Below are 27211 nucleotides of genomic sequence, written 5' to 3'. Positions count from 1 at the left end.
GGTCTGAGATACATAAGCCACATGACCAGACAGCCTCCTTATCCGAGGCGAGCAGGACTTCCAGAGACACTCACAGCTCCACTGAACTTGGCTGCTCATTTTCTGACACACACTGTGGGGGAGCTTGGATAGAGACGTGCCTCCAGTCATTGGAGTGGTGCTGTCACATATAACACTCACGGATACACAAATACACATTTGGATAACACTCATTTCTTACACGCACGCACACACAGAGCAGAGCAAACATTCTCTTTCGTTCTCCCTCACTTGCTCTCTCTCTCCTCCCTCCCATCCACACACATTCACACACACGCACACCCACACACATACACACAGCACTACAGTATATCAGCGAGCGACTAGCGGCGAGCCAGAGGGGAGTGCAGAAATGAATGTGAAGATTCTGACGCTGGTGATTGTGCTCCTGGTGTCTCTGCTGTGTTCTGCCAGTGCTGGTGAGTAGAAGCGAGGCACCGCTTGTGCACCTTCTCTTCTTTTTCCTCCTCTTTCTATTTCTGTCCTGTCTGTGCTTGTGCAGGCTGATCTGTTTGTATGTGTGGTTGATCAGTTACCCAGCATGTGTGGGCTCTCAGCAGGATTATAGGAGCACCTGGCCGGGTACAGTACTGCACTGCAGTGGTTCAAAAGGCTTCAACTTGAATGTTGTTCTCCTGGCATAGGTGCATCGTTGTCGTCCCCTCATGAATCGCCCTGTCTCACCTTGATGTGAAGCCAAGCTGCAAATGGAATACTGAGGGCTTGTCTGTGTGGGGTGATGGATGCATGGCAGATTGTTGTTATGAAATGCATGCTATGCATAGCACATGTTCCACAAGCCCAGGAGGGAATCTGACAAATTGATGGCTTGTGTTCCATCTGACCTGCGTTGCATGATGATTATTCCTTGACTTTGATTGTGCAGCAGAGCAACATGCTGCCTATAGAAGCATCCTGTGGTGATGACAACGAGGACTGTATAATTGTTGTACGGGTCGGTGTGGAGAACACACACATCCCAGATGCGTGGATCCTCTCTCCCGGGATTCGGTCTTGACGCCTTGTCAGAGTACATTTCCGTAAAGTGCCGCTGGAGCCACTGTTGGACTATATATGGATGCCTGTGAATTCTGATATTGCACATTATTGCCTTGACGGGTTTAAGGGTGGCTTCTTTGAGAGAGTGACAGGCCAAGCCTGCATATGTGATGCAGGTAACACTATGGTGTGAAAAAACAACAGTTAGGCCTTGTGTAAACGTCCAAGCCATTCTTGGGATTATCACTTACCTCCCAACTACATTTGCTGGCATGCCACACACAGGCTTTGGGCTATAGGCTGTAAAGTGTGAGGTGTGCTTGAGTCCATATTGATTGCAGCGATAAGGCTACATGCCTGGCATTATAGACTTTGGTAGAAAAGAGAGGCTGTGTAACCAGGGTGCTTTCCATTCTGTGTATCGATCCACTCGAGCGGCACCATCCACTTCCCATGCTTCCCTGCACATTTGCCGTACAGCGACACACGCTATTTTTGTCCGACGCTGCTGAGTGCACGACTAAATGGGAAGCAATTATCTAGCATCATGGCCAGTGTCTTTTTTCGCACCCTTGTGTGTGGCGAAGCATGTTTGGCGCTTGCGTAGCCCCACGGTGAAAAAAGGGGGCTTTTCACCACAGCTTATCCCTCTTAGTTTTTGTTCCCGTCATGCCGCGTATGCGCTTCCTATTCCTACCCCTCCTAACCATGGGCTGCTACCATATAGTACCAGAGCTCCATTGATGGGGAGGAAGGGAGAAAAAGGGAGCTGGTATAGATGAAGGGAGGCAAGTGTGTTGCGGCGTTGATGGGTGTGGGGAGGGATACTAGCAGGAGTGTGTCTGCTATGCACAAGCAGCATGCGCCGTCGCGGAAAGGTGTCAGAAGAAGCTCTTGCATGTAGGCAGTGGGTGTGAAGTCTTTTATCTTGAGACAAATGCTCTTCCGATTCATTGGGCATCTGTCTAAGCTGTGTGTGTGTCAAGGAAATAAGGCAAAAATGTAGAGGGAGGCAAGACTATATGCAAGGAATTATTATATTGCATTTTGAAGTGAGACTACATTTTCAGGTATCTTCTCACTGTAGCGTTTAAGTCAGAGGGTATGTTTACTGGAAACTTTTCATCATTTGTCATTGAAAAGTTTAAATAATGAGACACTAAAAAAAATGGAGTGACATGATCCGACTGTGGCGGCGCAGTGGTCGACTGGTTACCACGTCTGCCTCACAGGTTGGAGATGCAGGGTTCAATTCCAGTTCCGGCCTTCCTCTGTGGAGTTTGCATGTTTGTCATCATGCCTGCGTGGGATTTTTCCGGGTCCTCCAATTCCCTCCCACATCCTAAAGACATGCATGATGGGGTAATAGGACCACTCAATTGGCCCTAAGTGTGATTGTGAGCTCGAATGGTTGTTTGTCTTTGTGTGACTTGCGATTGGCTCGCAACCCGTTCAAGGTGTACCCAGCTCACTGCCCATAGATGGCTGGGATAGGCTTCAGCACGCTTGCGACCCTCGTGAGAAGAATCGGATTGGATAATCCAACGGATGATTTTACTGCTTGTTAGTTAATCATTGGTGCCAGGTGGAATTTTTGTACCCAACTCGTTGGGGTCTCCTTTTGGTGGCACCAGTAATACATGAACACAGTAGGAGTGGCATATCTCAGGTGGTAGAAGGTTGTAGGTTAGGTCCTCAATCCTGAATGACTTTTCTTTTTTTTTTTTTTTTAAATAAACTAATACAATATAAGTAAAATTTACTCAATAGCTCTCATTGTAAAACTTTTTTTTTTTAAAAAACTGAAAGCACAGCTACTTCACTTTGTAAATTGACACCATGTGATGTTTTGAATACAATTAGTCAATGATAGTGTATATTGTAAGAAATAACACCATACATACGGTGAAGCATGGTCGGGGAAGCATCACGCATTGGGGCTGTGCTGTGGCAAATGGGTGCTGACACCCATTTAACATGATTTTGAATATGATTGGTTCACTCTGAACACACACACACACATATATATATATATATATATATATATATATATGTAGTCCTTTTTTCTTTATTTTTGCTCGTCAAGAAGCCCATATATGCCTCAGGTTTTCATAAACAACCGCTTTTCAAAAAACTCCACTTTAGGATGCCTTATCAAATGTGTTTGCTCTTTTAAACACTGTTGCCATGAAAACAAATGGCCAAAAAGACACTTGTAAAAAAAAAAATCAATTTTCAGCTGACAATGGTCTTGTGGAAATGGTACCTGAGCACCTTGTAAAAATAAAAATCATCTAACAAAAAAGGAGCAGTGGCCTTCTCCGTGTAATACTGCCATCCTCTAGCTGTGCACTTCAATTACCCATCCTTGAAAAGCACTCTGGCTCAAGAGTGGGCTCCAGCTTTAGACATGTGGTATCCATAATTCATCCCTGTGGCAAATCGCTCTTTCTCGCTCTGACTCTCAAGACGTAAACAGTCCTTCCTTGTGTCTGTCGCATGAGCATCCATCCATTTCTCTGCACCCCAGAGCAACGCATAATGGCAGCTGGCTCACACTCACACCTACGTAGATGTAATTGTTCTCGCTGGGTTAAACAGGTGAGGTAGTCATGTGGCCCTGATGGGCTGCTTTTATCTGACTGAGAAATCGACTGCCTGGAAAGCGGGCGATATCATGTGAGCCTGTCAGCGCTGCTATTATTCCGTATGAAACTTTGATGTCTTGTTGGGGCTGGACGCACCCATACGGTGCCGTACTGCAGCGCGCTCACATACTCAATCTGGTCAAACTTCAGCCAAAAACATGAAGTAAGACATCTCAGATGGGGCCAGAAAACAGTGCCCGGTCTGGTCTGATGAGCAAGTGTAAATCATTATATGGGCCGTGCTAATGCAAAGAAGGTGTTTGTGCCTTTGGATGTGATTACGGTGACTGAGGAGAGAACAAATGCAGCTAAACATTTCCAGATGTCCAGGAATATTTTAATAAGTGCAGTATGAAAGGGAAGCAGCTATCTGCCAATAATCATTTGATCATTGGAGAAATTAAGGTGATGAAAAACATTTGCACTTGTTATTAATTCACTAAAAAACACAGTGGGTCAGATCTAGGAATAATGATTTTTCTTTACGACAGCCAACAATATGGGCTTAAAAAAACTGTTTGCATGTTGGCCAATAATTGACTTGGCTAAATCCACATTACACTCACGTGCACACAACAATTCATTAGGTACACATCTAACCAATGAGATCCAAAACAAGAGCTGCATTAAATAATACATTCTAAGTATTACAACAATGTTTATCATTGTGGTTGTGGTGAACATGCATTCCTAATATTTTGCTCCTCACGTAGCTAACCAGGGGAAACAAAATATTGGGAACAGTGATGGTGAATACAGTACAGCAGTGCTTTGAGAAACGAGAGACACGATTTATGAAATTTGGGAGATTTGAGCCATTATTCGACCAATTTTCTCCAACTTGTGATACGAGCGCTGAATGGTGGCAGTGAACTTGGCAAATATTGAACAATTCGTCAAAAAAATGCCACTCACAGTTAATGTTTTCTGTCACACTAAACATAAAATACACATTACACAGAATGCATTTAAAACAACCACATACCAATAGCTTAAGAAAGTCGTCTTTGCTTAATGCTAACAAACAAAGCAAAGTGCCACGCTAACAGCACAGATAGTCGCCGTTTTTAGAAGCAACAATTATTTGAAAACAAACAGTGGAGCAACACATGTAGACAGATAATATAACAGGCATATATTGTTTGGCATCTATGGAAAATGGCTAATATCCCAATATCGTATCGAGCCACTTGCAGTAGTAGTACTACTAGTAGTAGAAGTAGTGATAGTATCTTCTTAGTTTGTGTCTGCATAACTGTACAGTATTATAGTGCCACCCAGTGGCCAATGTGGGCACCCCAGAAGGAGCAGCAAAATGAATTTGATAGCAACATTAAATCATGATGCACAAACTGTTTCATTCTCTACATCTTAGCCAATTATGTTATTACTCTATGATTGTATCCAATAGTGTGTATTCTGAGAGAACTTTTCATTTTCTCTAACTTCCACTGGTTGGATACAATATATAGCAGTTTTGATCACCATTGTCTTTGTAAATGCAAACTCGATCACTAGCTCTTGCATTGGATCGCACAGGATTGAGACCAGGTGCACCTAATTCTGGGTCCGAGTGTTTGAAGTGAAGAACGGGGTCCCAATGGAGACCTTCTGGGCTCAAACGGGCACATTTTTAAAGACATGCAGACGTCTGTATAATATTGGCTGACGCGAGCTCAGTGAATGGCACCCACCGCTGCTCCAGCGCAAGTGGGAGTTAAGGAAGCGATTTAGAGAAAAATCATAAGTCATTTGGTAGGGATATAAGGCTAACCTTTGGGCCGACGCACCCAAGAGATTCTTGAAGACTTTGGCATATGTGAGCGCCGGGCCGTCATAATGCAATTCAGAACCCTTTGAATGAATAAATCTACTCACTTAGATATTCCCTGGAGAGCAGATGCGGCGGAGGGAGGGGGGAAAAAAAAGCCAAGACATGTAAAAGAAGAAAAGCCGAGGGACTTTAAAATAAAAGGGTGGACTGGGAGCAAGCCTATATGGGAGCTTGGAGGGCTGTCTCATCGAAAATCTCACAGATGGTTATAGCCAGCGGAAAGCTGACACTCATTGTGTGCAAACTGGATGTTGCAGTCCAGAAACTCATAATCCGTTCCTTGATTACACTCGTAACCCTTGTATTGAAATGTAAGGAAAATTCCATTCATCTGTCCCAAACTTCATTAAAATGTATTTTTTTTAATAAATGAAGGAGCAGATCACTCTATATTGACCTTTATATAATCATACAGTAGCGCCTAATGTCATAATATACTAGAAAGTAAAAGACTGAAACAGTTTGTGATCACAGGCCATGTGATACATTTATTTGGCAACCAAAAAGTACTCTAAAGTAGAATAAGTGAGGGCATATCTTGTGCTGAGAGCAATTAGCGTATATATATCCATCCATCCACCTTCTGTACCGCTTGTCCTCACACGGATCGCGGGGGGTGCTGGAGCCTATCCCAGCTATCTTCGTGCAGTAGGCGGGAGACGCCCTGAAATGCTTGCCAACCAATTGCAGGGCACACGGATACAAACAACCACTCACGCTCACACTCATACCTACGGGCAATTTAGAGTGTTCAATCGACCTGCCATATATATATATATATATATATATACAACATGAGTGAAGTGATCACCCTGACACTCAGCGAATTTATTGCCAATTTGACATGCCGCAATGCTATTTAACGCCCACAAAATGTGGAAACGCTTCTCTTCAAAAAGTGATAACGACAAACAATTTCCGTCAGCCTGATCCCCTGTTCTGTCTCGCCATGAGTTTCGCTGTCCGCTTGCTAGCTAATTGTACTTAGCCTCTGTTTGTTCTTTTTAGATATTGACAAAATAAATGAGCTCAAGAAATTGAAATTAAAATCTTTCTGTTGGGAAATTGTGAAGGATGAATGGAGGTTTCTAACCGCATTTGTTCTTTCTCTCTAAATGCTTCTTTACACGGTCCCTGCCTGTGCAGACATCACTGCAGCAATGCCGTGCACAGTTACCCTTTATGCTCACATAATACCCACATGCATTGTTTTTAAAAATGCTTTGCAGTTTTGCTCCTGGTCGGGCTGGTGGCTATGGCTGGTTTTGGCTCGTACACAACACGGTAGAGCTTCATGGCCATTTTAATTTGCGAAACAAGGAATAAAATGTCATTTGTGACATTTTGTGCTAGAACAAATGGACCTAGATGACTCGATGAGGCATGTAATTGTATCGAGAACTCGATCAAGAAGGCAGCTGTGTAGATGATATATGTGAGTTTGCTTCTTTGCACACACGCATACCACCTTCCAGCTAGTTTACTGTGCAGCAGCAATGAGACACATGGCACGATACTTCATTACCTTTGCCCTTGTTCTGTTCAAGTGCATGCACAGTATTTACATTCGTAATGGATCCGCCGCTGCCTGTGTGTTGGCAGTTGTCACTCAACGAGCAGTGTGTGAGTTCATGCTTTGACAGTGCACCCGTAAAAAAACAAAGAACTGCTCCCATTTCTTGATTAATCCAAGGCTTTAAAAGATTCATTCTATACACATGCAAGCTAGCTACAAATTTCAAACAGTTACAGTTGATAAATAACCGTCAAAAAGATAAAAGGTAGACGCATTGTCGCTGGGGTTGCATGTGATATAATTCTGACAGACAGCTTCTATATTTTCTGTCGCTTCCAATGCTAAAGTCATTCATTTTACCAACTACAAATGCCTCTTTGCTGTGCTTTATTTATTAATTACGATCTTTATTAACAACTTTATCAGTGGTTATTTATACTCGGCTGCTAATGTATTTTTCGATGCATATTTTGTGAGCAGCATTTTCTAATTTAACTTTGGAATTACTAATCATAATATTAATAATTAAAAATAGGACAATATAATTATATGTTGTAAGTTTGTTCAGCAAACTTTTCAATGATACAAACATTTTGAAAATATGATCAAGATTAGGAAATCTATGAACATTTAAGGGCCTTCTCATGACAAACCTTTGTAAATTGGCTGAGATGTATTGATGAATTATGCAAACCAAAGCTCCATGGGCACTTGCCGTCACTTGGAATAAATTTTGATTCATTAACATACGCATAGTGGTGCAAAGTAAATGAATCTGTACACGTGTCATGAATCAGTCATTGAGCAAGAACATTTCTCCAAGTTTATTTGTGAATGAGGATAATTTTACATTGAAGATGAAGTACATCTGCCTGTGAGTATGTATATAGGCAGAGTGAGCAATTCTTCAAAGAGGCTTCAAGCTGTTTAATACCACTCCTAGTTGAATGTTACTGTAAAACTATACATTGAACAAAGATAATTACATATTTATAACAACCACACAGGTTAGTAGTCTGTTTAGCTCAAAGCTAACAAAACAGACAAAAATGCCGCAAAACGGTCAACAAATAGCATGTGTTGGATATTTGAGCAGTAATGGTGCAGCAACATATGCAGACTCACAATTTAAAATGTCAAAAAGACACACACACACACACACACACATATTTTTTTATCCTCTGTAGACAATGTAGTGAATGAACTGCCACTCCCATGAGGAAAAAGGCCTGTCCTGTCCTCGTAGCAGCGAAATCTATACTCGCCATTGACCCCGATGTCTTCACTTACTTGCACAAGTCATGCTTTTCAGCAACGCAAGAATTTGTGTAAGAAGTCTAGATCATTGGTGAATTTTGAAAAAAGCATGACGTGAGAGCTATTTTAAATCAAGCAAGTTTTGGAAATTTTCAAGTCATCATTTGGTCTCTCTTTTTTTTTTTTTTGCCTTTGCATTGCTAGCAAACAATTGCGTAAACAAAACAATTGGAGCTAGAGTGTGAGCCTTTTATAGCCCGGGATGAACAGTCGGACTCATGAATACAAAATGAGAACACTCAAAAGGAGCTGATGTAGGACAACTCGCTCACACAACAGGTTACCGACTCCACTATTGAAGTCACCCACTAGACCACGCCCCTTAAAGCCAAACATCCAACACACAAAGACTACAGTCTCTGCAATCATTACACATTAAAAAACGTCACTCATCTTTTTTAAACATGTTTTTTATGATGTATCAACAATACAGTGCTATATATATATTTTTTTTTTAAATGTTACAAATAAATGTAGTTTTTTTTTTAATTGTGAAGTTAGTTACCGAACAAATTAAACTCATATGTCACCTTTGAAATTGTGAGGGCATAACCTGAGCTGGGCATGATGCCATATGGAGTGAAGGGGGTCAGGTTCTGGCTAACCAGACCTCATGCGATCATCAGAACTTTTATTTAGGACCTGTCGTTCACCCTTAATTAGAGCCAGATAGTCACCCCTCTAACAGCTTTCCACCATTGCTCAATGAAAATATTATTTACTGCCCTCTGTTTGAACATTAAGTGTTTATACATTTATAGCAGTAGTTCTGGCAAATCTATTTCCTGATCATGATCTGAGTGGACACTTTTATTAACAAGCTGTCAGACAACACAATAAATATTGTGCTCTGTAGGAATGCAGGTGCTTTAATTGCCTTCATGGTCATTTGAAGTCCTAATATATTTTACATAGGCTCGCAAATTTAGTGAAATAACACACAGATGGTTGTTCTTAGTCTGATTTGGGAGTCGGGACTACACTGAACAAGCCGGCAAAGAAAGGAGATCCGACAATTGTAGTGGGATTTGGTCTCAATGTTTAAAGTTCCCCCCCCCCGGAGGATGTGGTGTGACATGGAGCTCTGGGCAACATATTTCCATCGCTAAGCTATTGTGGCGCCTCTCAAGTGGTTTCAAACTGTCATGCTCGCAGTGTTCTCACTTTGAATGAAATGTTTGAAAATCACATCATCCCTCCCGTTCCCTACACAACTGGAGATCACTCACCGGAGAGTGAAACCATACATTATTCATCGCACTCGATGCGACGTTGGAATGCATGTGTTGTTGTACGTTGGGTGATTATTTCACACGTTTAAATCTTGTCAGTCAAAATGACCTGCCACTGAATAATAGTGGAGGTCGGGCTTACGCGCAGGTGGTTCCCCTGGATCAGTACTGGGCCCCTCGCCAGTGTTAGGGAGAATGGAAACAGATGTTTATAAAATTAGTAAATCCATTTATAAACATTTATCCACATAATGGAAACAGTTTATTCCAAGGGAGCCCTTGTGGTTTATCTGCAACACTGGTGGCTGCCACTGAGGTTACCTTACATCTTTATCCAACTTACTCATAGCTTTTCGAGATTTATGCGTCCGTCCATGTAAGTTATAGATAATCATGACTTCCACAGCTACTAGGGTTCAGGTTTAGGATAAGTACAATTGCATTCATGAATATGGTTCAAAGCAACTGCCATCTCAACCCATTGTGTCCAGGTTAAGCATCATAGCCAACGATATTGCTCTGGTAACGCAGTCTGATGCAACGTGGCTGCTATTTCCTGTCATCACAAGTGTATATACAGTGTGCTGTGGGGAGAGCCAAGGCCCCTGCATAGTGACATTTCCCTCCTGTTTCTCTTCCTCCAGCCTGTCAAATGGTAGAAGGCCGGTTCAAAGCCTAGGGGGAGGTACGATGATGATGACGCAGGAGAGAGGGAGAGGGCGGGTTGTGTTTTCCTTTGCCCTTGACATGGCATTTTTAAGGATGCCAGCCTCTTAGACAGTCAGAAATGTGAATATAGTAGGTCTGCTATTCTGTTTCTTAACATACAACTTGCACTGATGTACAGTGGTGTCTTGAGCTACAAGTGACCCGACCTACAAGTTTTGAGAGATAGAAGGCATCATTCTGCTTATTTCCTGCGTTAACTTGTGAGCATAAATTAGAATTATATGGTGGCAGTGAACTCAATTCAACACACTTTCCCTTAAGCAGCATTTCGCCAAATAGGGAACAATTCATTTAAAAAAAGGATTCAAGCTTTTAATGTGACTCCCACTTGTAGTTTACTGTCGAATTAACCACAAAATTACACATTTCGTATTTAAAGCAAGCACATAGCTTTTATCAAGCAAAGTGCATTTAGCTAATGCCAACAAATGACAGAAAACGAGAAGAAAATTTTCATCTAATGTTTTGCATCGATTGTTGCGGTATTAGAAGCAATGGATATTATAAGATAAATGCTGGAGATATTTAGACCGATAATGACATTCCGCACATATAATCTTTATCCTCAATGAAAAAATTATAATATTACTGCATCTTCCTGGGTCACTTGCACTTACAGCAGTTGTTTTACAGTACAGTAGTTTAATTTTTATTTACAGTTATAGAGTTAGTACAATTCTTTGTTTGTCCGTGTGACTTTAAAAAGAAAGAAAAAGCAGCACAATTATCTGTATTGCAGCATTAAATTGTGATGCAGAACAGTTGTACTCAAATTTCCATGCTAATTAGTTGTCGTTCTTCTAGGGCGTAGAGTAAGTGAGAATGATGAGATGAGAATAACAAACAAACTGACCTATTCCTGTTTTTGAGGTGAAGATGCTATAGGAGCTAAATTTAGATGAACAACACCACTTATTTTGTAAAGGATCGCTGGGGGATTCTGGAGCATATTGACTTTTGGCAAAAGGCATACTTCATCCGGAACTGGTCGCCAGCCAGTCGCGGGGCACAGGCCATATTGTTAGTAGAAGTTATGGAGAGTCTTTACCACATGTGCACTTTGGATGTAAATCATCGCTAATAATATAATTTCTTTTGAAGAGTAACATTGTACAATTTGTTTTTAAATGACATTGGAGTGTGTTGGCAGCTTGTGCGACATTCATTTTTGACTATGAATACAGGCATTTCTAAGCATTTTCAGGCGGTTGTGATTTACGGTTTTGCTGGGATTTACGGTAATCCCCGTATTTCAATAGATATTTGCACACACACAACTGTTTTGATTCAAGACATTTTCATCAAAGTGCAAAATGGAGGACTTAAAACATAGCATGAGAACTCGAAACAGCATTTTGAAACAACACATACCCGCACAGACAATAACCACAACGGTTCCAACCACAGAACCAACAAATGGTTGCCGGCCAAGTTGGTGGATAACTTTGGTCTCGTCTTTCTTTGGAAATAATGCCTTTTTTCTTCAACTGTAGACTTTAACTGGATACATCCTCCATAACTGCTTACTGTGTTTGGACTCGCAGCAATTTCAGATTCTGTTGCTCTTCTTCACCAAAGAAAAGTTTAAGGGAGTTTCTTAGTCCTGCTGCTGAGGTACAGAAGCCCCCAACCCCCAGTAACCTTGTAGCCACAAATTCACCCCTCCAACTAGAAGTGTGACTGCGAATAAAGCAACGGGCAGTCAAGTAGCGAGGGGAGTCTAGAGCTTCATTAGCCGGCTCAGTGCTGCAGCCGGCGGCCCTTTGAACTGGCAGCGCTCTGATCATCAGCGAGCACGCCGTCTCACACCTCATCATTCCATACGCTCGCTAATTCGGGCACAAGGCAGGCAGCCTGACTCAAAGGGACATCTGCAGAAAGGAGCGGGTTGCTTGTTTTTTTCATCTTAATTTTCTCTGAACCTTCACTCTGAGGGTAGGACGGGGCTGCATTAAACGGGAGAAACTTTTCATGCACTTTGGTGTCCTAATGGACAAAGGCGGCCTTCAGCTCGGCCACAAGCGCACCATTATCGCAACGTAACAATGCTGCATAGCAAACAGCCCCCAGCCGAAATCAAAGACGACACAAAACAAACCCGCTGAGTTTGCAGAGGAGGCTTAACATCACAGATAAGATTATCATTGATTCTAACTGTACGCTATGCTGGTACCTTGATGAAATCTATGAGTTAAGAACAGGGGTGTCTAAGCTTTTTTTGCCCCTCAGGGCCCAGGCTCCAAGACTGCCCTTAAATGGTTTCCCCTAAAATTTGAGACGCAACTAAATCTGTCATCTATTCGCATGTGTGCAACCAATAAATAAAAAAAAAATAAATAAATAAGGTAAAGGGCCACTTTTGCATTATTCACCTTGAACTTGCTAAAACCAATTCATCAGTGCTGGTAGGTATACAAAAGTAATTACTTTTTTGTTATTACTATCTCACAGTTCATGTCCAAATAAGGTCTATTTCATTTTTAATACGATTGGTCTCATCTGTACCCTGTATTTTTTGCACATTATTAACCAATTTAAAAAGATGAAAATAATATTAACAAATCTATTAACACTCTTGAATGCCGCACAGTCTGAAAATATTTTAATTAATAGTCCTCTCTCCCCAAGTCATTCAGACTTTCAATTCGGGCTCTCACAAATGAACCAACAACAACAATAATTTTAGACACGTGAAAAAAATTCGGTTAGATACATTTGAATAAGACGGTCTTGTTGCAAATGTATCAATGTAATATTTTGGTTCAGAAGAAACTGGTCAGACATGAAGGTTAGGGCATGCTGATTCATTTTCGCCTATTAAACCAATGCTTAATGACCTCATCGTTTTAATTATTACATCACTGAAGACTTTCGAGCCTTTGGAAAATGTCTGAACCACAAGGTCATTTAAGACTTTATGTTTGGTCAGGGGTTTGGCATGGGTGCAGACTTTGATGTGCAAGGCTGCCAGTAGTGACGTCATAGAGCAAAAACCTTTTTTTTTTTTTAGGATTTTTGGGTGGCCAGCAGTCCTGAATCCTACCAGAATCGCTCTGCCCTTATACCTAGCAACAGCAGAACCACATTTTATTGGGACCAACTCAAGAGCAATCTGTACTGATTTGACCTTGATCTAGTCTCATCAGTCGAGATTTCAAATTGCGTAATTGGTTATGCGAAAGATGAGAACAAATTTCTTCTTCAAGTGTAGAAAGCAATTAATACAATGCTAGCAAACAACGTAGGTTGTCAATTGTTAATTATAGTATGTGGAAAGGAAAGATGAAAAAAGGATGGACAAGTTTGGACACCTCTGGATTATAACTTGGAAGATTTCACCCGACAATGTCAATGATATCGCTCCGAACTGAGCGCTTTCATAGTGGCTGCCATGGTAACGTGGTCTGAAAGTCGGCAATTGGTACCACTTTCGGCCAAGGCCCAGAATTACTAAGGGGCGCTGGGGGTGAGGGTCTGCGATGAGCATCATATCTGACACTAAATGTTAGATTGTGAAGAGCTGCCTGCGTGTTTAGGCACCTTTCCATATGTGCAGGATGAACGTTTGCGGTGAGAGCTGACAAATCCCTCAATGTGATGCTGTGACAGCGCAAACGCTTATTGAAGGCTAAGAGAATGTTTGGATTGTTCTAGAACAATTAACACTTCATCCCGGCTAAATAATCCTGATCCGCTAATGTGCTTAGGCGGTGGAAAGCATCTCGGCTCCGTCTGGCTGTTCGATTTGGAAACGGCGTGGATTCACCGGGCTAATGCCAATCGTCTCCTTTTAGTTAATGAAGAAGGGGAGACGCACGGTAGAGACAGCGGGTCTGCTCCTCCGACGTCACGCGATAACCATGGCTACACCCTCCAGGGAACGCATTCTTCCTCTACACAGTGAAGGCAAATGATGTTTGCTTACCCAGAAGGTTTGCACATTGTCAGTATAATGGGCTGCAGCCACAGAGCATTTTATTCGCTCTTTTTATTATCTATTTTATTATTAAGTACAATTGTCAGGAACAAATTGTAATTGTGCGGTTGCAGAGAGACAATCGTTGATATTTAATTCAATTGTGAGACCAAAATAGACTCTGTTTACTGCCCATTTTTATCCTTCGCTCAAAGGGATTTCAAATTCAATCAAACAACAAAATGTGTGTCCCATTTGGGAGGGGTGAGCTACGCCTTTTTTTCTCAAGTCCAAACAATTTTAAAGTGGTGTTTTTTATTTTGTTTTGATTTTTTTTTGGGGGGGGGGGGAGTATCAAAGGCATCCAGGGACACAAAAGTAGTGTCATTCCAACGTTGCTCACCAGCAAAGGGGGCATCACTGCTTGATCTGTGAAGATGGCTATTATATTTATTAACCAGTGCTATAGTCACCTCATTTCTGTATCAGTGATAGCATTGCCAATACAGTACAAATTCGGAGAGAATTGTGGAATCGTTTCCATCATTATTGGGACCATCGTACTATATTGTTTAGTGAACCGCCATTTTTATCGCATGGGTTCCTGACCAACCCAGTACTTCTTAACCAGATGCATGAAAAAAAAAGGCATTTGAAATATGGGACGATACAATTCAACAAAAATTTATAGAGTGAATTTCACAAGAGCTGGAGCTGTAACAAAGCGCTTTGACTTGCGAACAGTGAAAATCTGTGTATAATTGAATAAAAAAAAAAACGCCTTCAATAAAAAGTTTTAATTCTTCAGTGTTTTCCACAAAATACATGGGTTGGTTCCCCAAAAATAAACTTGAAAACAGACACAAAAACATTTTTCAAGCAATATTAATATAATATCTTAAAAACGTGTTCAATATATATAAAAAAAAAAAAACACTGGAAATGGGAGAATCAGCGGGTGCTGAACTGTGAGTTCCACTCTAATTCAGGAAACATGTTTGTAATTTCCCCCCGCCAGCCCTGCAAACCCACAACCCCCTCCCCCCCAAAAAAAAAAGTTACCAGGAGCCACTCAGACTGTGGGTGCAGTCCCTGGTCCAGGGTGTAAAGAAAATGGATGGAAATTTCATGTTTGTTTCTTGATTAATATGCCAAAGTGCCAAATCACACCTTCACTTGGCATTTTAAGCGCACTATATTGTCAAAAAGCTGTTTGAAAAGTTGTTTTCATTTATGGTAGTGCCAAAAACCAATAGATAAATAAATAAAGTAAAATGCAGTCAGAGAGCAACATTCCTTCTTCTTGCAACTGTTTGTTTACGCACGCATCTCTATAATCTGCAGTCTGTGTCGCAGAGGTGTCAGATAAGCGATGTGAGCAGAGTAAAGTGAACACGGCGGAGAGATTAAACGCTCGTGAGGAGCTCATCCGACCGTGAGATTTGATCAATGCGATTGCGACAGTTGATTCACAATTGGCGCATCGCAGCTGAGCGACGAGCAAGACGGGTAAACAAACGGTCATTAAGATCCGAGAGGCAATCAATCGGAGAATATTGAACGTGGATTAAATGGCGATGGCCACGGCTGACAGTGCTTGTTTACATTCGCTGCGACATAAACTCTGAACACGGCGCCTGCGTGTGTTCGCCGCTATTGTTTCTCTAGCAGTCTTGTGTAAGTTAATCTTTGCTGCTCTAATGACAGAAAAATGTGTGTTGTCGCTCCATTTACAAGCGCAGACATTTGTTATGTGGTTATTTTGGCAGTCGGTTCACACAAATCAGCTTTACGACTATTCATAAGCAGCTCCGGTCCATTGGCAGCACTGTGATGTGCCGTTTGTTCTCGCCTGTCATGAGGGCAGCTGATGAAGTTGGCTTTAAACCAGACAATGGCCATTTTTCTCCCCTGAAATTTATATATTATATCCCTAAAGGCTGTGGTGCTGATGATGGCCTCTTGCAGTAACAACACGGATGAGCTGTCAATATTCCTCTTTGCAGAGGACCATAATAAAATGGAGAGCAGGCCATTTGAAGAAAGGAAACATATCGTCTCAGGAAATGATTGGAAACCAGGGTGGAGAATCAGGCAGCTCATCTTTGCCCTGCCAACTGTTCCCCATCCTACTCACACTTAATTTGCATCCTACCACGGCACACTACATCCGTCTTTGCGGAAATAGGATCCAGACATTGCTCAAATTCCCCATATATTAAACTTTAATTTGAGAATTAGCAACGGGAAGATAAGAGTTCAGATTTGGTGCAAAGAAGGATGAGGGGGTCCAAGGTCATCAGCGAGAAGAGTTAAGAGGTTTATTGTTGTCAGACATATGTTATGCTGCGAGATTCGTGCTTTGGCAGCTTAGAAGAAACACGGTTGTCTCTCCTGGGAAAAGATTAAAGAAGATACCAGAGGGACTGGTTCCAATTTCAGGGCAATACAACGGCTGAGATACCCTTGTTTATGGAGATAAAATATTCATGAGGCATATATAGATATACATTTTCTGCCACGGCAGCAACCAAAAGTCCTTATGCATCCCGTTGCTGGTTTTTATTCCGCAGAGCTGATATTGTTGCTGCCTGTCAAATAAGTTGCTGCAACATTTTCCCCCGCTGGGTGCAAGAGTTCATCTATACTGCCAGTCCTATCACTAGGCTGTTTTGATGGAATGGATTGATTGAGACTGGCCAAAATGTTCCTCCCAGCGCACAACAGTTGCTGACAGGCACCTGTGGGAGACATCTAAATTGTCTCATTGCGGCCGTGTAATGTGACATTCTCAGCGACTGGGCAGCAGATGAGGTTTGGTGGTCTGATTGAGTTGGTCATGCATTCATTTTGCAGCTCCACTGGACACTGAGGTGTGACTGCAGGTGTAAGTGTAATACAAAATGTTTAAATGATGTTATATGGATCATTTGTCAGTAAATATCAACTCGTCCAGAATGTGTATTTACCCCCACAAAGTCTTTGATAATTTTTCCAATGCCACCAAAACAATCCGACAAGAAATGTTGCCTCGTTACCACCATTTGCTAAAGTTGATTTATTATTTTGTTTGTATCACCAGTCAAAGCAGTTCATCAAGGGTGTGAGAGAGTCTTCGTTCAATATTATTATTAACTCATGTCTAGGCCCATTGTTTTTTTGTCTTTGAGGAATGAGTGAGCACCTTTTAAACACCAGACTGTTGCAAGCATGCTGTCCATGTGATAAAAAAAGTGAGGCCAGAACTATTCAGTGGGTTTAGTGCCTTATCACTGAGTTTCTTTGCCAGAAGAAAGTCTAAATCCTTCCAGGATGCTTCAGTTTGCCCTAAAACCTACCTAAACAACGCGTGTATTAACGTTCAGCCGCATGGATTGGAAAGAAATGAGCAGAATATTTTAAGAATCTGTGAGCGTCCCGCTTTCACTCTGCATTGAGGAACAATAACAAAAGGATAATGTGCAGATTAAAGCTCCTTGCGGCAAAGATGGGCTTTAGATGCGGAAATATGCAACAGAGATTTTTTTCCCCCCCGGTCCATGAATTAGCCTTGTGTTCTGCCACAAATATAGCGTGTAATGTGCTTGCTACAGGGGATTAGTGTGGAAATGGAACGCGAGATGTCTGGCATTTCAGGGATAACACGTTGAAAACACTCAATGAACTAGCTCAGTGACACATTTCATGAATGCCATTCAAACTCTCTCAGTTGTTCTTTTGACATTTCTTTCAGCGTGGTGCGGCTGAAGGTTGCTAATCATCGGAAAAGATTCAAAAGCCTTCTAACCACTCATAAAATCAACCTTGAGGAGCTGAGAGAACATTGTTTAGAGTGATGGAGTGTATTTTTTTTTCCACCTGGTAAAAAAAGCTACAGCCTTGGACAGGGATGTCCAACTGGCAACCGGTACAGGCCAAACTTTGAGTGGGCTCTCGATTCAGCCCCAAGGCTCCCTTTTTATTTTATTTTTTTTATCGGGGGGGATGTTTACTCTGCTTCAGTGCTATCCTAATTACTTGCGGTTCAGCACCAACAGATCCAACTATTATTATGAGTTCATGTCACCAAACCATTATTTTTCTTCTTTTATTGGTAACACTTGAATTAATTGTTCCAAACAATAATCATTTGTTTCCACATCTCAGCCAAGTACCTTATTGTCTGTCTCGGAGATTCTCTCCGACGTCTTTGCATGGTTTTGGATTTCTTAAAGGGATTGCTTTTACGGCATCTGGTCAATAGGTGGCTTTTGTCAATGCAATGTGCGTACGACAGGTGTCTGACCGTATGAAAAATTATTTTTTTTTGTATTTACGCACACTCTGAATTTCAGTCGTACAAATGAATCTAGGACGTGTTCTAGACATTCTTTGATAAATGAGGGTGTGCGTGTACTGTATAATTTTAAGTTGTAATATTACCATTTATCACTAGATGGCAGACATTGCTTGGTTGCGCTTGCAATGGTTTTCATACCGTCCTATATTCCAACACGTGTAGGACAACTCATATTTTTTTGCAGCTTTACTTGATGACAGGCTGGACAAACATAGTACCTAAATGATGAATACATTTTGACTGGCGACTGGTTAGTACGTCCAACTCACAGTACAGGGGTTCGAGGTGCTGGGTTCGATCCCGGCTCGGTCTTTCCTGTGTGGAGCTTGGATGTTCCAAAGACATGCATGGTAGGTTAATGGGAAACTCTAAATTGGCCCTTGGTGTGATTGTGAGCGTGGATGTTTGTGTGCCCTGTGATTGGTTCTTCATAAAAACAGAGGTACACACATATTCCGTCCATACTTAGTGTGGCATTGAATCATCATTCTGAATGTAAGGGAGCAAACTGCAGTGTGAATCCCACCAAAGCACAAATTACATGGATCGGTCTGACATTCCACAGAGCAAATTTATATGCTCAACGAGGATTTGTGTAATAGAGAGGGTTGTTGTTGGTGATGTTTCCAAATGTCGATACTGTAATCAATGTCTTGTCATGTCAGTATCATCGTCATAATACGTGCCCATTAATGAAAGGTTGACAAACTGACACCAAAAATTGGGTAAAAAAAAACAACAACTCCAAGTCCCTGCTGCAAGAAACATCTTGCTGACCTTTTTTAGTGACTTGAGCTGCTGCTTCCCTTCCAGCGTCACCTCTGCAGTCCACCCTGTGACTTATCTCAAGCTGTGTCCTCAAGCAAGCCCTTGTAAAGCTTCCAAAGGTCACTCTTTGGGGAACTCTAAAAATGGTGCCAGTGTCTGTGAGCAAACTGGAATGTCATGACCCCTGTGTCAGTCGTTTCAATCAGCGTTTGACGGTGCCCAGTGGGAATTGGTGTTCCCTCTCTTTTTGTTCTAAAGAAGGGTTAGGGATATAGAGGAGATCAGTAAACTCAAATTCAGAGAAGAAAACAGAAATAAGACTGAATGGTTTCAAATAAAAAGAGCGTCAACAACAGTAGAAAGAATAACATCAATCATAACAATTAACTCTCAGCTCAGCTCAGCTCAGCTGTAGTACTATATGTTCTAAGGGGTTATAAAAATTTAATATGGAGTCAATGATAACCATAAATAATCCACGACAAATCAGCGTGCTTTGGATCCTTCCGTTTTGACAGTTGGAGCACTCCAAGACACACCCGAGGTGGACCTCGGCATTTTGACCACAGCCTCTTACATGAACCAGGCCAGACTTCACAAATGGCTAACTGAGAACATCTGGGATTACTCTCAAACACGCCAGTGTTCATCTCCACACGCACACACACACACATACACGCACACCCCTTTCAAACATTCACACACACATGCAGGCTCATCTCTAAGCTTGAGACCAAACAAAGCGATAGGATGCTCCTTGGCAAGGTTCTGTCACTGTGAGGTGTTTATTAGAAGCTACAGGCAGAGCAACCAAACAAAACACAAGGGATGGGCTTTTCTTTCTTTCAGCTATGTAAATCTGCTCCCCATTAGCTACCACCGCACACATTTGACAAACAATGATGCTGGGTGGGCTCTAAACACACACATACCACTAGATGTCTCTTGGTGCCTAATCCACAATCACCTTCTGTTTTTCCACATTTCCACTGCATGCTAATACAGCACCATAAAAATGTGATATTCATCCAAGTTAATTGGAATTTATTGGTTGTATATCTGTGTTTGGCTCTTACAGGTCCCATGGCCTCCACGGAACATGGCAGAGAGCTGGAGGAAGCAGCTCCAGTGAGGAAGCTGGTGCAGCAAAGCCTCTCAAGGGGCGGTCAGAGCCACAGACCAGCCGGTTGGAAGAGGAGACGCCCACGGCCCCGTCTTTCCCACAAGGGGCCAATGCCGTTCTAGAGCAAGGTGCGATTCAGAGCTGATAATATTTCTTAGACAACATTCAGCCATTTTGAATGTTTTCTTCGATGAAAGAGTGAAAATGTCGAAACTCTCACAATAGTGCCGGAAAGTCTGTATTCAAGAAAAGAATGCTATTGTTGACTTCAAAAGAAAGGGCATGTCTCAACAGATTTACAAACTTGAATGCCTTTATTGTATGACAGAGGTGGGTCAGGCAGTAACGTCATTCATTTAACGATACGGGAGATTGGTATTGTTAGAAACCTAACCTCTAGTTTCATTCCACTGGAATAAATATAAAGTAGGATCTGTCCATGTGATTAATTCAATTAAAACACTTTAACAAAGATAACACTTTCCAGAGTTGGATTTCTCATCTTAACCTAAAGCGCTTAAAAGAATGTTTAACTTTGCTCCTAAGTCAAATAACCCGTTGTGTGAAAAATCTTTTATCAAAACTCTGAGACAATATTTTACTTCTCACCCATTCAGTTAGATTTTCTGGGCTGGACCAAAGCAAACTGACGGTATTTCAAAAGAAAACAGATGAGGCGTCACTGAGAAACTAAAACATTCAAAGGCAACATGATCAAATGTACAGAGCATACACATGGTTGGCCTCCTCGCCAATGTTTGCACAATTCACAATGTCCGAATGTAAAGAAACAGCAACGTGTATGTATGCATTCAGAAACACAAGCTCCATTAAGGTATCTTTTCCAAATTTGCCAAGTGACATGGGAACACTCTCAGCCACATTATCCCCCCCAGGAGGTGCCATAAATTCAAGCCCAAGTGAGTCAAGGCTGCAGCCCACTGATGCCAATGCATGGTCAATCAGTTTAGAGGAATGTGAACAGTGAAGCAGAGCTTTTAAGATCCGCGGAGAATTATGATCATCATTGTGTTTTTCTATTTTTCATTAATGCTTCCTTTGAAGTTTATGATTGTGCCTCCCTTTGAGGACGCTGAAGGGAGCAGAACAATAGTAAACAATGAGTGACATTCAGAAGTAACATGCATTTGACAGAACATTGGTCACCCAGTGTTCTTGGTCAAACCATAAAAAAAAGAGAGAACCCTCTGAACAACTTGTGAGTGCTCAGTGTTTGCAAAACAATAAGGAAGTGGCTCTAAAAAGTGAATGGTTCAGTAAATCAAAACGCTGTCTCTACAAACATCGTTTAACACCCCTTTCTAGTTCAAAGGCTGCTCATTTAAAGACTTATAGGAAAGGTAAGGCGACTGGGGTCGGGGTGTTAGTAGTAGCCTGGTAGTAAAAGTAAATTAGTTGTAACATGTAGTACAAAGGAGACAAAATCTCATTTTGTCAAGTCATCACTGAGTATTCCTCAGTTTTAGGACAATGAGGGAATATATTCGTTATATCGCAGCATTAACTCAGAGACAGTTTGGTTGAAATCATTTCAACGCCAAGAGTGTGGCTCATTGAAATGGTGTTCCGATTCCACCAACATATTGTTCAGATAATAACCTACCACATGTCTTCAGTCAGACTACAGAAATGATACCAACCCCTACAGTAGAGTTCCCACTTCCTACCAGGGAATGATACAACCTACCAGTAAACTTTAACTTGGCTATATGTGTCCCATCATAGACGGACAGCTCCGCTTCTCATTGGGCATAACTGCACAATTCCAACCATGTCCAAAACTACAGCCGAATCAAAAATAGTGCCTGTAGTTTGAGGTGGTGATGGTAGATTGTCATATCCATCCACCAACCGAGTGTCATTTCGCAGCATCGAGCGATCCTATTGTCAGAGGATGTCAGGACAGATCATCTTTTATTCTTCAAGTCACCACGGGCAATGTGGATGTCTCATTCTGACACGTTCCAGATGTGAGATGAAAGGCATCTCCTTGATCACAAGCCCTGACGTTCAAACATTCCGTTCGGCCTATTCGATAAAAGCCTAACAGAGAGACGACAGGATATTACACATTTTGAAGCCACGGGCGATTTCTGAAATCCCCACGAGAACCTATGTGAGAAAGCTTAGAGCTGGAGTCTTCCAAGGATTTTTCCATCAAAAATGAATGGTAGTTTTGCAATTTCTCCTTCATGATAAGGGGTATGACTTCAAGCGGCTGTAGTGAGATCATTCCGTGGAGCCAGCAAACAAAATAGATGTACAATTCAGCGCTGACATCAATTCACTGGGCATTACATGACTGCAGAACTATGCCACCTTGAAACAAGAGTGGCCCCTTATCAACTTGTTTTCATGCAACCAAGCTCAAACCTACGGGGAATCTTGGGAAATGATCACAAACTGGGAGAAGATAAAACACTGAAAGAAGATTAAAGATATCCTTTGGGAAAAGTGCTGATCCTGTGTCCCAGTTGTAGAATAACCTTGGGTTTGTGTTGTACATGAAACAACATACAGTATACTGTAGAATTCTTTTGACCGAAGGCCTGTGAAATCTGGTTGAGACATGTCTGGATAAAGCTTGACTTCACTCTTTCTGCAAGATAACATGTGGTGCCACACACAGAGAGTTTTGTTCAATGTGGCACCCTTACCCAACAGGAAATTGAAATGTCTGCATGACTCATGAACAAAAACCAAACACGAGAGCACGTGCTGATGATACTTCTTTGTTTGTGTTTTGTAGGCACTGCTTTAAGCGCTCTCCCCCAGGTTCTGATTTCTATGCTCTTCCTTTGCCATGGGGGGCCTTGCTGCTAAGGGCCTCTGTTTGCCCAGCCTGAAGAGTGATGTCCATAGCACCTGCTGGTTCTTCAAGCAACTCTGTCCACAAGAAAAAAAATCAGGACAAGCCGTTCAATCCTTAGCTCTAAGGAGGAATGAGGGAGGGCAGTGATGGGGGGTGGGAAGTTATTGAGCCCCTAGCTATCTGATTCTATTCCTCTGTCACCGTAAATGACTTGTTCTATCTCTGTCTTCTCCCAAATGTTTTTTCTTTTACTGTCATTTGCTTTTTAGACACCAATCATAGCAGCCTCCTTGAGTCTCATACACACTTAGCATGACATGGTTCAGACTCTCTTTCTCTTACTGCATCTGTCACTTCTCTATTGTGTAGTTTTCCTTGTCAATGGAATTTAAGGTTACAGTGGCCCCCAATTTTGTCACTGTGTAGCAGCTTTGGTTCAGGAAGATACAATAATTAATTGGTCAAGGATTATTATTATTGTTATTATTATTTGGCAGTCTGGATTTCTACTGCTTAAAGGGGGGGCAACACTTTCATGAGCGATGATAAAGGCAGGAGCGCTGCATCTGACTGCTTTGCATCTTCTAATGGCATCCAGCTTCATTTTCAACAATTGCACGCATAATGTTCAAATAATCGATTTAAGTGACTGAACTCCTATTTAGAAGATTCTGTTTTCTGAAGCTAGTTCGGTGTTTGAAATTGCACTCAATGCCTCTGTAGCAGCATGCGATAACTCAAATGAGTCTTGAACCCAAGATGTCATTTTCCGTCCCTACAACAAAACCCTACCACCTTCCTGCCACACGACTGTTAACTGGCAGCGGCGGTCTGCGCCTTGCCTTTTAATGAAGTGCCAAATAATGAACCCTCTCCATAAATGCTGCCAGGATGTGAAGAAGTTACCTCTGTTTTAAAATTTTGAATCCATGACACACATTTGAAGTAAGGGGTGAATCAAAATTGACCCATATCATAAAAAAAACTAGAAGGCCACACCCTGGTCAAATACTCTCAGTCTGTATCATGTGCATTATACACCTTCAAAGATAGTAATCTTCTTGATGCCTGGATTTCCCCCCTGCATTACTTATGAGAAAGTGTCACAAATGAGAAATCAGGATCCACACCCACCTTTACCCGGGTACTCCTTGGCTCATGCTCCAAATCAAGATTAGCCCATCACTAATGTTCCTGCTGTCCTATACTGTAGTGACTTTAAACCTTTGACCAAACGATATGCCTTTCCATCAAACTGGAATACATCACTGTTTATCTGTTATCTCTGTGTTTAAGTCTTTATTTTTCCTCAGGGTGCTAGCATAGAGGCTTGTACTAGGGCAGTCTATCATATAAAACAATCATAGAGTTTGCAACATTTAAAGCTTGTATCAACATATTTTCGTAAACAGCATTACTCTCATTGCGTGTAGTAGAATATAACCATGTATCCACGTCAGGGCCCTTTCCAGTGATGATCTTTTGCCTACTTTACGTTGGGTACAGTTGCCTTTGCCAGTCCGCCAGCTCTTCCACAGCACAGGTGGTCGAGGCTTTGATCCTTACCCTCATTAAAACTCTGAGTTAATCTTTCTCAGATGGATGTACCCAAGGCTGACCGGGGCCACAGACTGAGCTCGTTGGTTAAATTGGCTTAGACTGGAACTCCAGCCTACACCTCCATCCCCACAACGCCCTCCATTACTCCAGAGCCAGGCAGGTTCAGTGTGTAACCATGTCAAACACAAAGACCTTTCATTTGTCAGGCTTGAGGACCAAAGTGCAAACTGTGACATAGGATACATTTTTAACTTAAACCCAAGTCCTCCCCTTCTGTCTTGTTCTTTGTCGCTGCGTCTCATGCAAATATTTTAATCAAACGAATAGTCTTGCAAGCCTTTATTAAGAGAGCATCAAAAACCACAGTGGTAGTCAACACTGCCAAGATTATACCTTGATTAAAAATAGATTAAATTCTCAAGCACTGTGAAGCGTAATAATTCCAGATCCACCATTATTATTTTTTTCATATCCTCTCAGACAGAGATGTAGATTTCATTAAAGCTCCTTGGGTGCGAGGTTGTCTATTATGAGGGAAGATAGCTGGGGGACAGAAGTTCTGATGTTGGAAGTCGACAAGGTCTTGACGAGGTGTTCATATTGACCCCACCACTCATCACCCCATCTCGGAAGTTATTGCAAATGGAGCCGAACGTCTGTATCCGCACTGTTCTTCATGAATGTATCCTCACCATCTGCATCAGCCGCGCTGCCCTTCAAGAGACCAGAGCAAACCAATGTACGCTTGCAATCTTGCCGAATCCAAAATTCAAAGACATTTATCCCACAGATCCAAAGTATCCGGTTTGAAGTCATCTCAACAAATAAGCGTGGCTTTGCTCCAAGGCCTCTCTGCATGGGTTCGCAAGGCTGCACTTTTGCAATTACATTATGCTGCTGGAAAAATACACCCTGAAAACAAGAGTCTCTCGGTTTGAAATGGTTTTCCAATGTGTTGTGACAATTTTATCTTGTCTGTTTTTTTTGTTTGTTTTTGTTTTTTTTTTGTCTAGCTGGTTGTCCAAAGCTTACCTTTTTGACTACAGTCTGAAATGTTGTATCTTTTGTGGATGTAACAAAATAGAAAAGTAGTCTGCAGCACAAATATGTCGTGGACACGTGAAAGCTTTCAGGCATTCTCATTTTTTTGTACATTGTAGCCCAGAGCACATCAGGTTAATGGGCCTTGTGGTGTGGATGGACAAGCATGTTCAGGCTCGGGCTGAAACGGTAAACCAATACATTATGCTCGAGAAGCTCAACCATTTGCCCTAATGTCTTTTCTAGCAAGACTAACACAAGAAACCATTCCTCGCCTCTCAATGTTTCCTCCCCGGTTCTTCCTCTTTGTAACCATCACAAGGCCTGAGTAATGTTCCTATGCACTTGTTAGCATGTTTTCCTTCTAGAAAATGTTTGTTCCGACATCTTGCCCCTACATTTTTTTTTTGGTCCATATGCATTTGTCTGGGAGTAAGAATTTACAGTTGGTGTGTGTTACCGGGTGAAGGCACACACCTTTCACAAAACTAAATGGGCATCAATCCCAGTATCATTTCATGCTTTGATTTACAAAATGATGCGAAATTAGAGACAGAAGGTCATACGATACATTCCCTCATTTTTCCAAAATGCATCATGTCATTGTGGGCACAATTCAATTCTGTGTATTCCAATTGTCTGGGCCACCCAAAGGATAACTAGGTTTTTATCTCCTGTGGGAAACGACTATGATCCGACATTATCTCGGAGCTTGGCAAATGAGACTGCCCACACCTAGAATAGCACACAGGCCCCCCTCCTGCCCTGATTGTGACACATTCTCCATCCACGTGAAAAGCGTCATGCCCACCACGCGGGGAGACTTGCGGGCTGGCATAACAGTGTTACTAGGTCTCGAGCAGAACGACAATGTATTACGTACTCCTATATTCTGTTTTAAGGTGTGTGCTCAATATTACTCACCAGGCCAAATGTACAGTCCCCTGTCTCTGTTTTGATGTTGAACTGGGCAAAAATAAATGACAAATAAAATAAAACAAGTGTATCAGAAAAACAAGTGTATCAGAAATGGTTGAAATACTGTGTACATATTTGAACTTTGGGTTTCTAATTTATAAAAGATAAGCTTTAGCTCTTGGAGTACTTTTTTTTTCCTTTCATGCGTAGCTTTGTGTTTTTATTTTCTATTTCTGTAAAGTGTGTAAATATATCTTTATGATAATAAGTAATATTAAAAATCTTATTTTAAGAAAACATGGTGTGGAGTCATTTTTGCATACAAAATGAATGAATCCCTTGTATCTGGGATTTTGTTCTTTCGGTCACGACACACAACTCATAACCATTGGTGAGTGT

At 41.7% G+C, this 27211-nt stretch overlaps 1 protein-coding gene across 1 annotated transcript; it reads left to right on the top strand.

The window, feature by feature from the left end:
* The first annotated feature begins 48 nt into the window (after positions 1-48).
* On the top strand, positions 49-27109 carry apln (apelin). The gene is made up of 3 exons (XM_088294329.1): positions 49-458; positions 20416-20588; positions 23231-27109. Exons 1-2 carry the CDS (start codon positions 392-394, stop codon positions 20580-20582), a joined length of 234 nt encoding a protein of 77 aa, XP_088150455.1. The 5' UTR covers positions 49-391; the 3' UTR covers positions 20583-20588; positions 23231-27109.
* Positions 27110-27211: the final 102 nt, after the last annotated feature.

Source organism: Idiotropiscis lumnitzeri, chromosome 4, assembly GCF_059441095.1.
Source record: "Idiotropiscis lumnitzeri isolate Australia: NSW breed Sydney's pygmy pipehorse chromosome 4, RoL_Ilum_1.0, whole genome shotgun sequence".
Lineage (NCBI taxonomy): Eukaryota > Metazoa > Chordata > Actinopteri > Syngnathiformes > Syngnathidae > Idiotropiscis > Idiotropiscis lumnitzeri.
The sequence above is the reverse complement of the archived record's forward strand: the minus strand, read 5'-3'. Positions and strand labels throughout refer to the sequence as shown.

Coding starts and splice junctions, on each gene's coding strand:
- apln (XM_088294329.1), top strand. CDS start 392: ATGAATGTGAAGATTCTGACGCTGGTGATTGTGCTCCTGGTGTCTCTG. Junction 459..20,415: donor GCTGTGTTCTGCCAGTGCTG/GTGAGTAGAAGC, acceptor TGGCTCTTACAG/GTCCCATGGCCTCCACGGAA.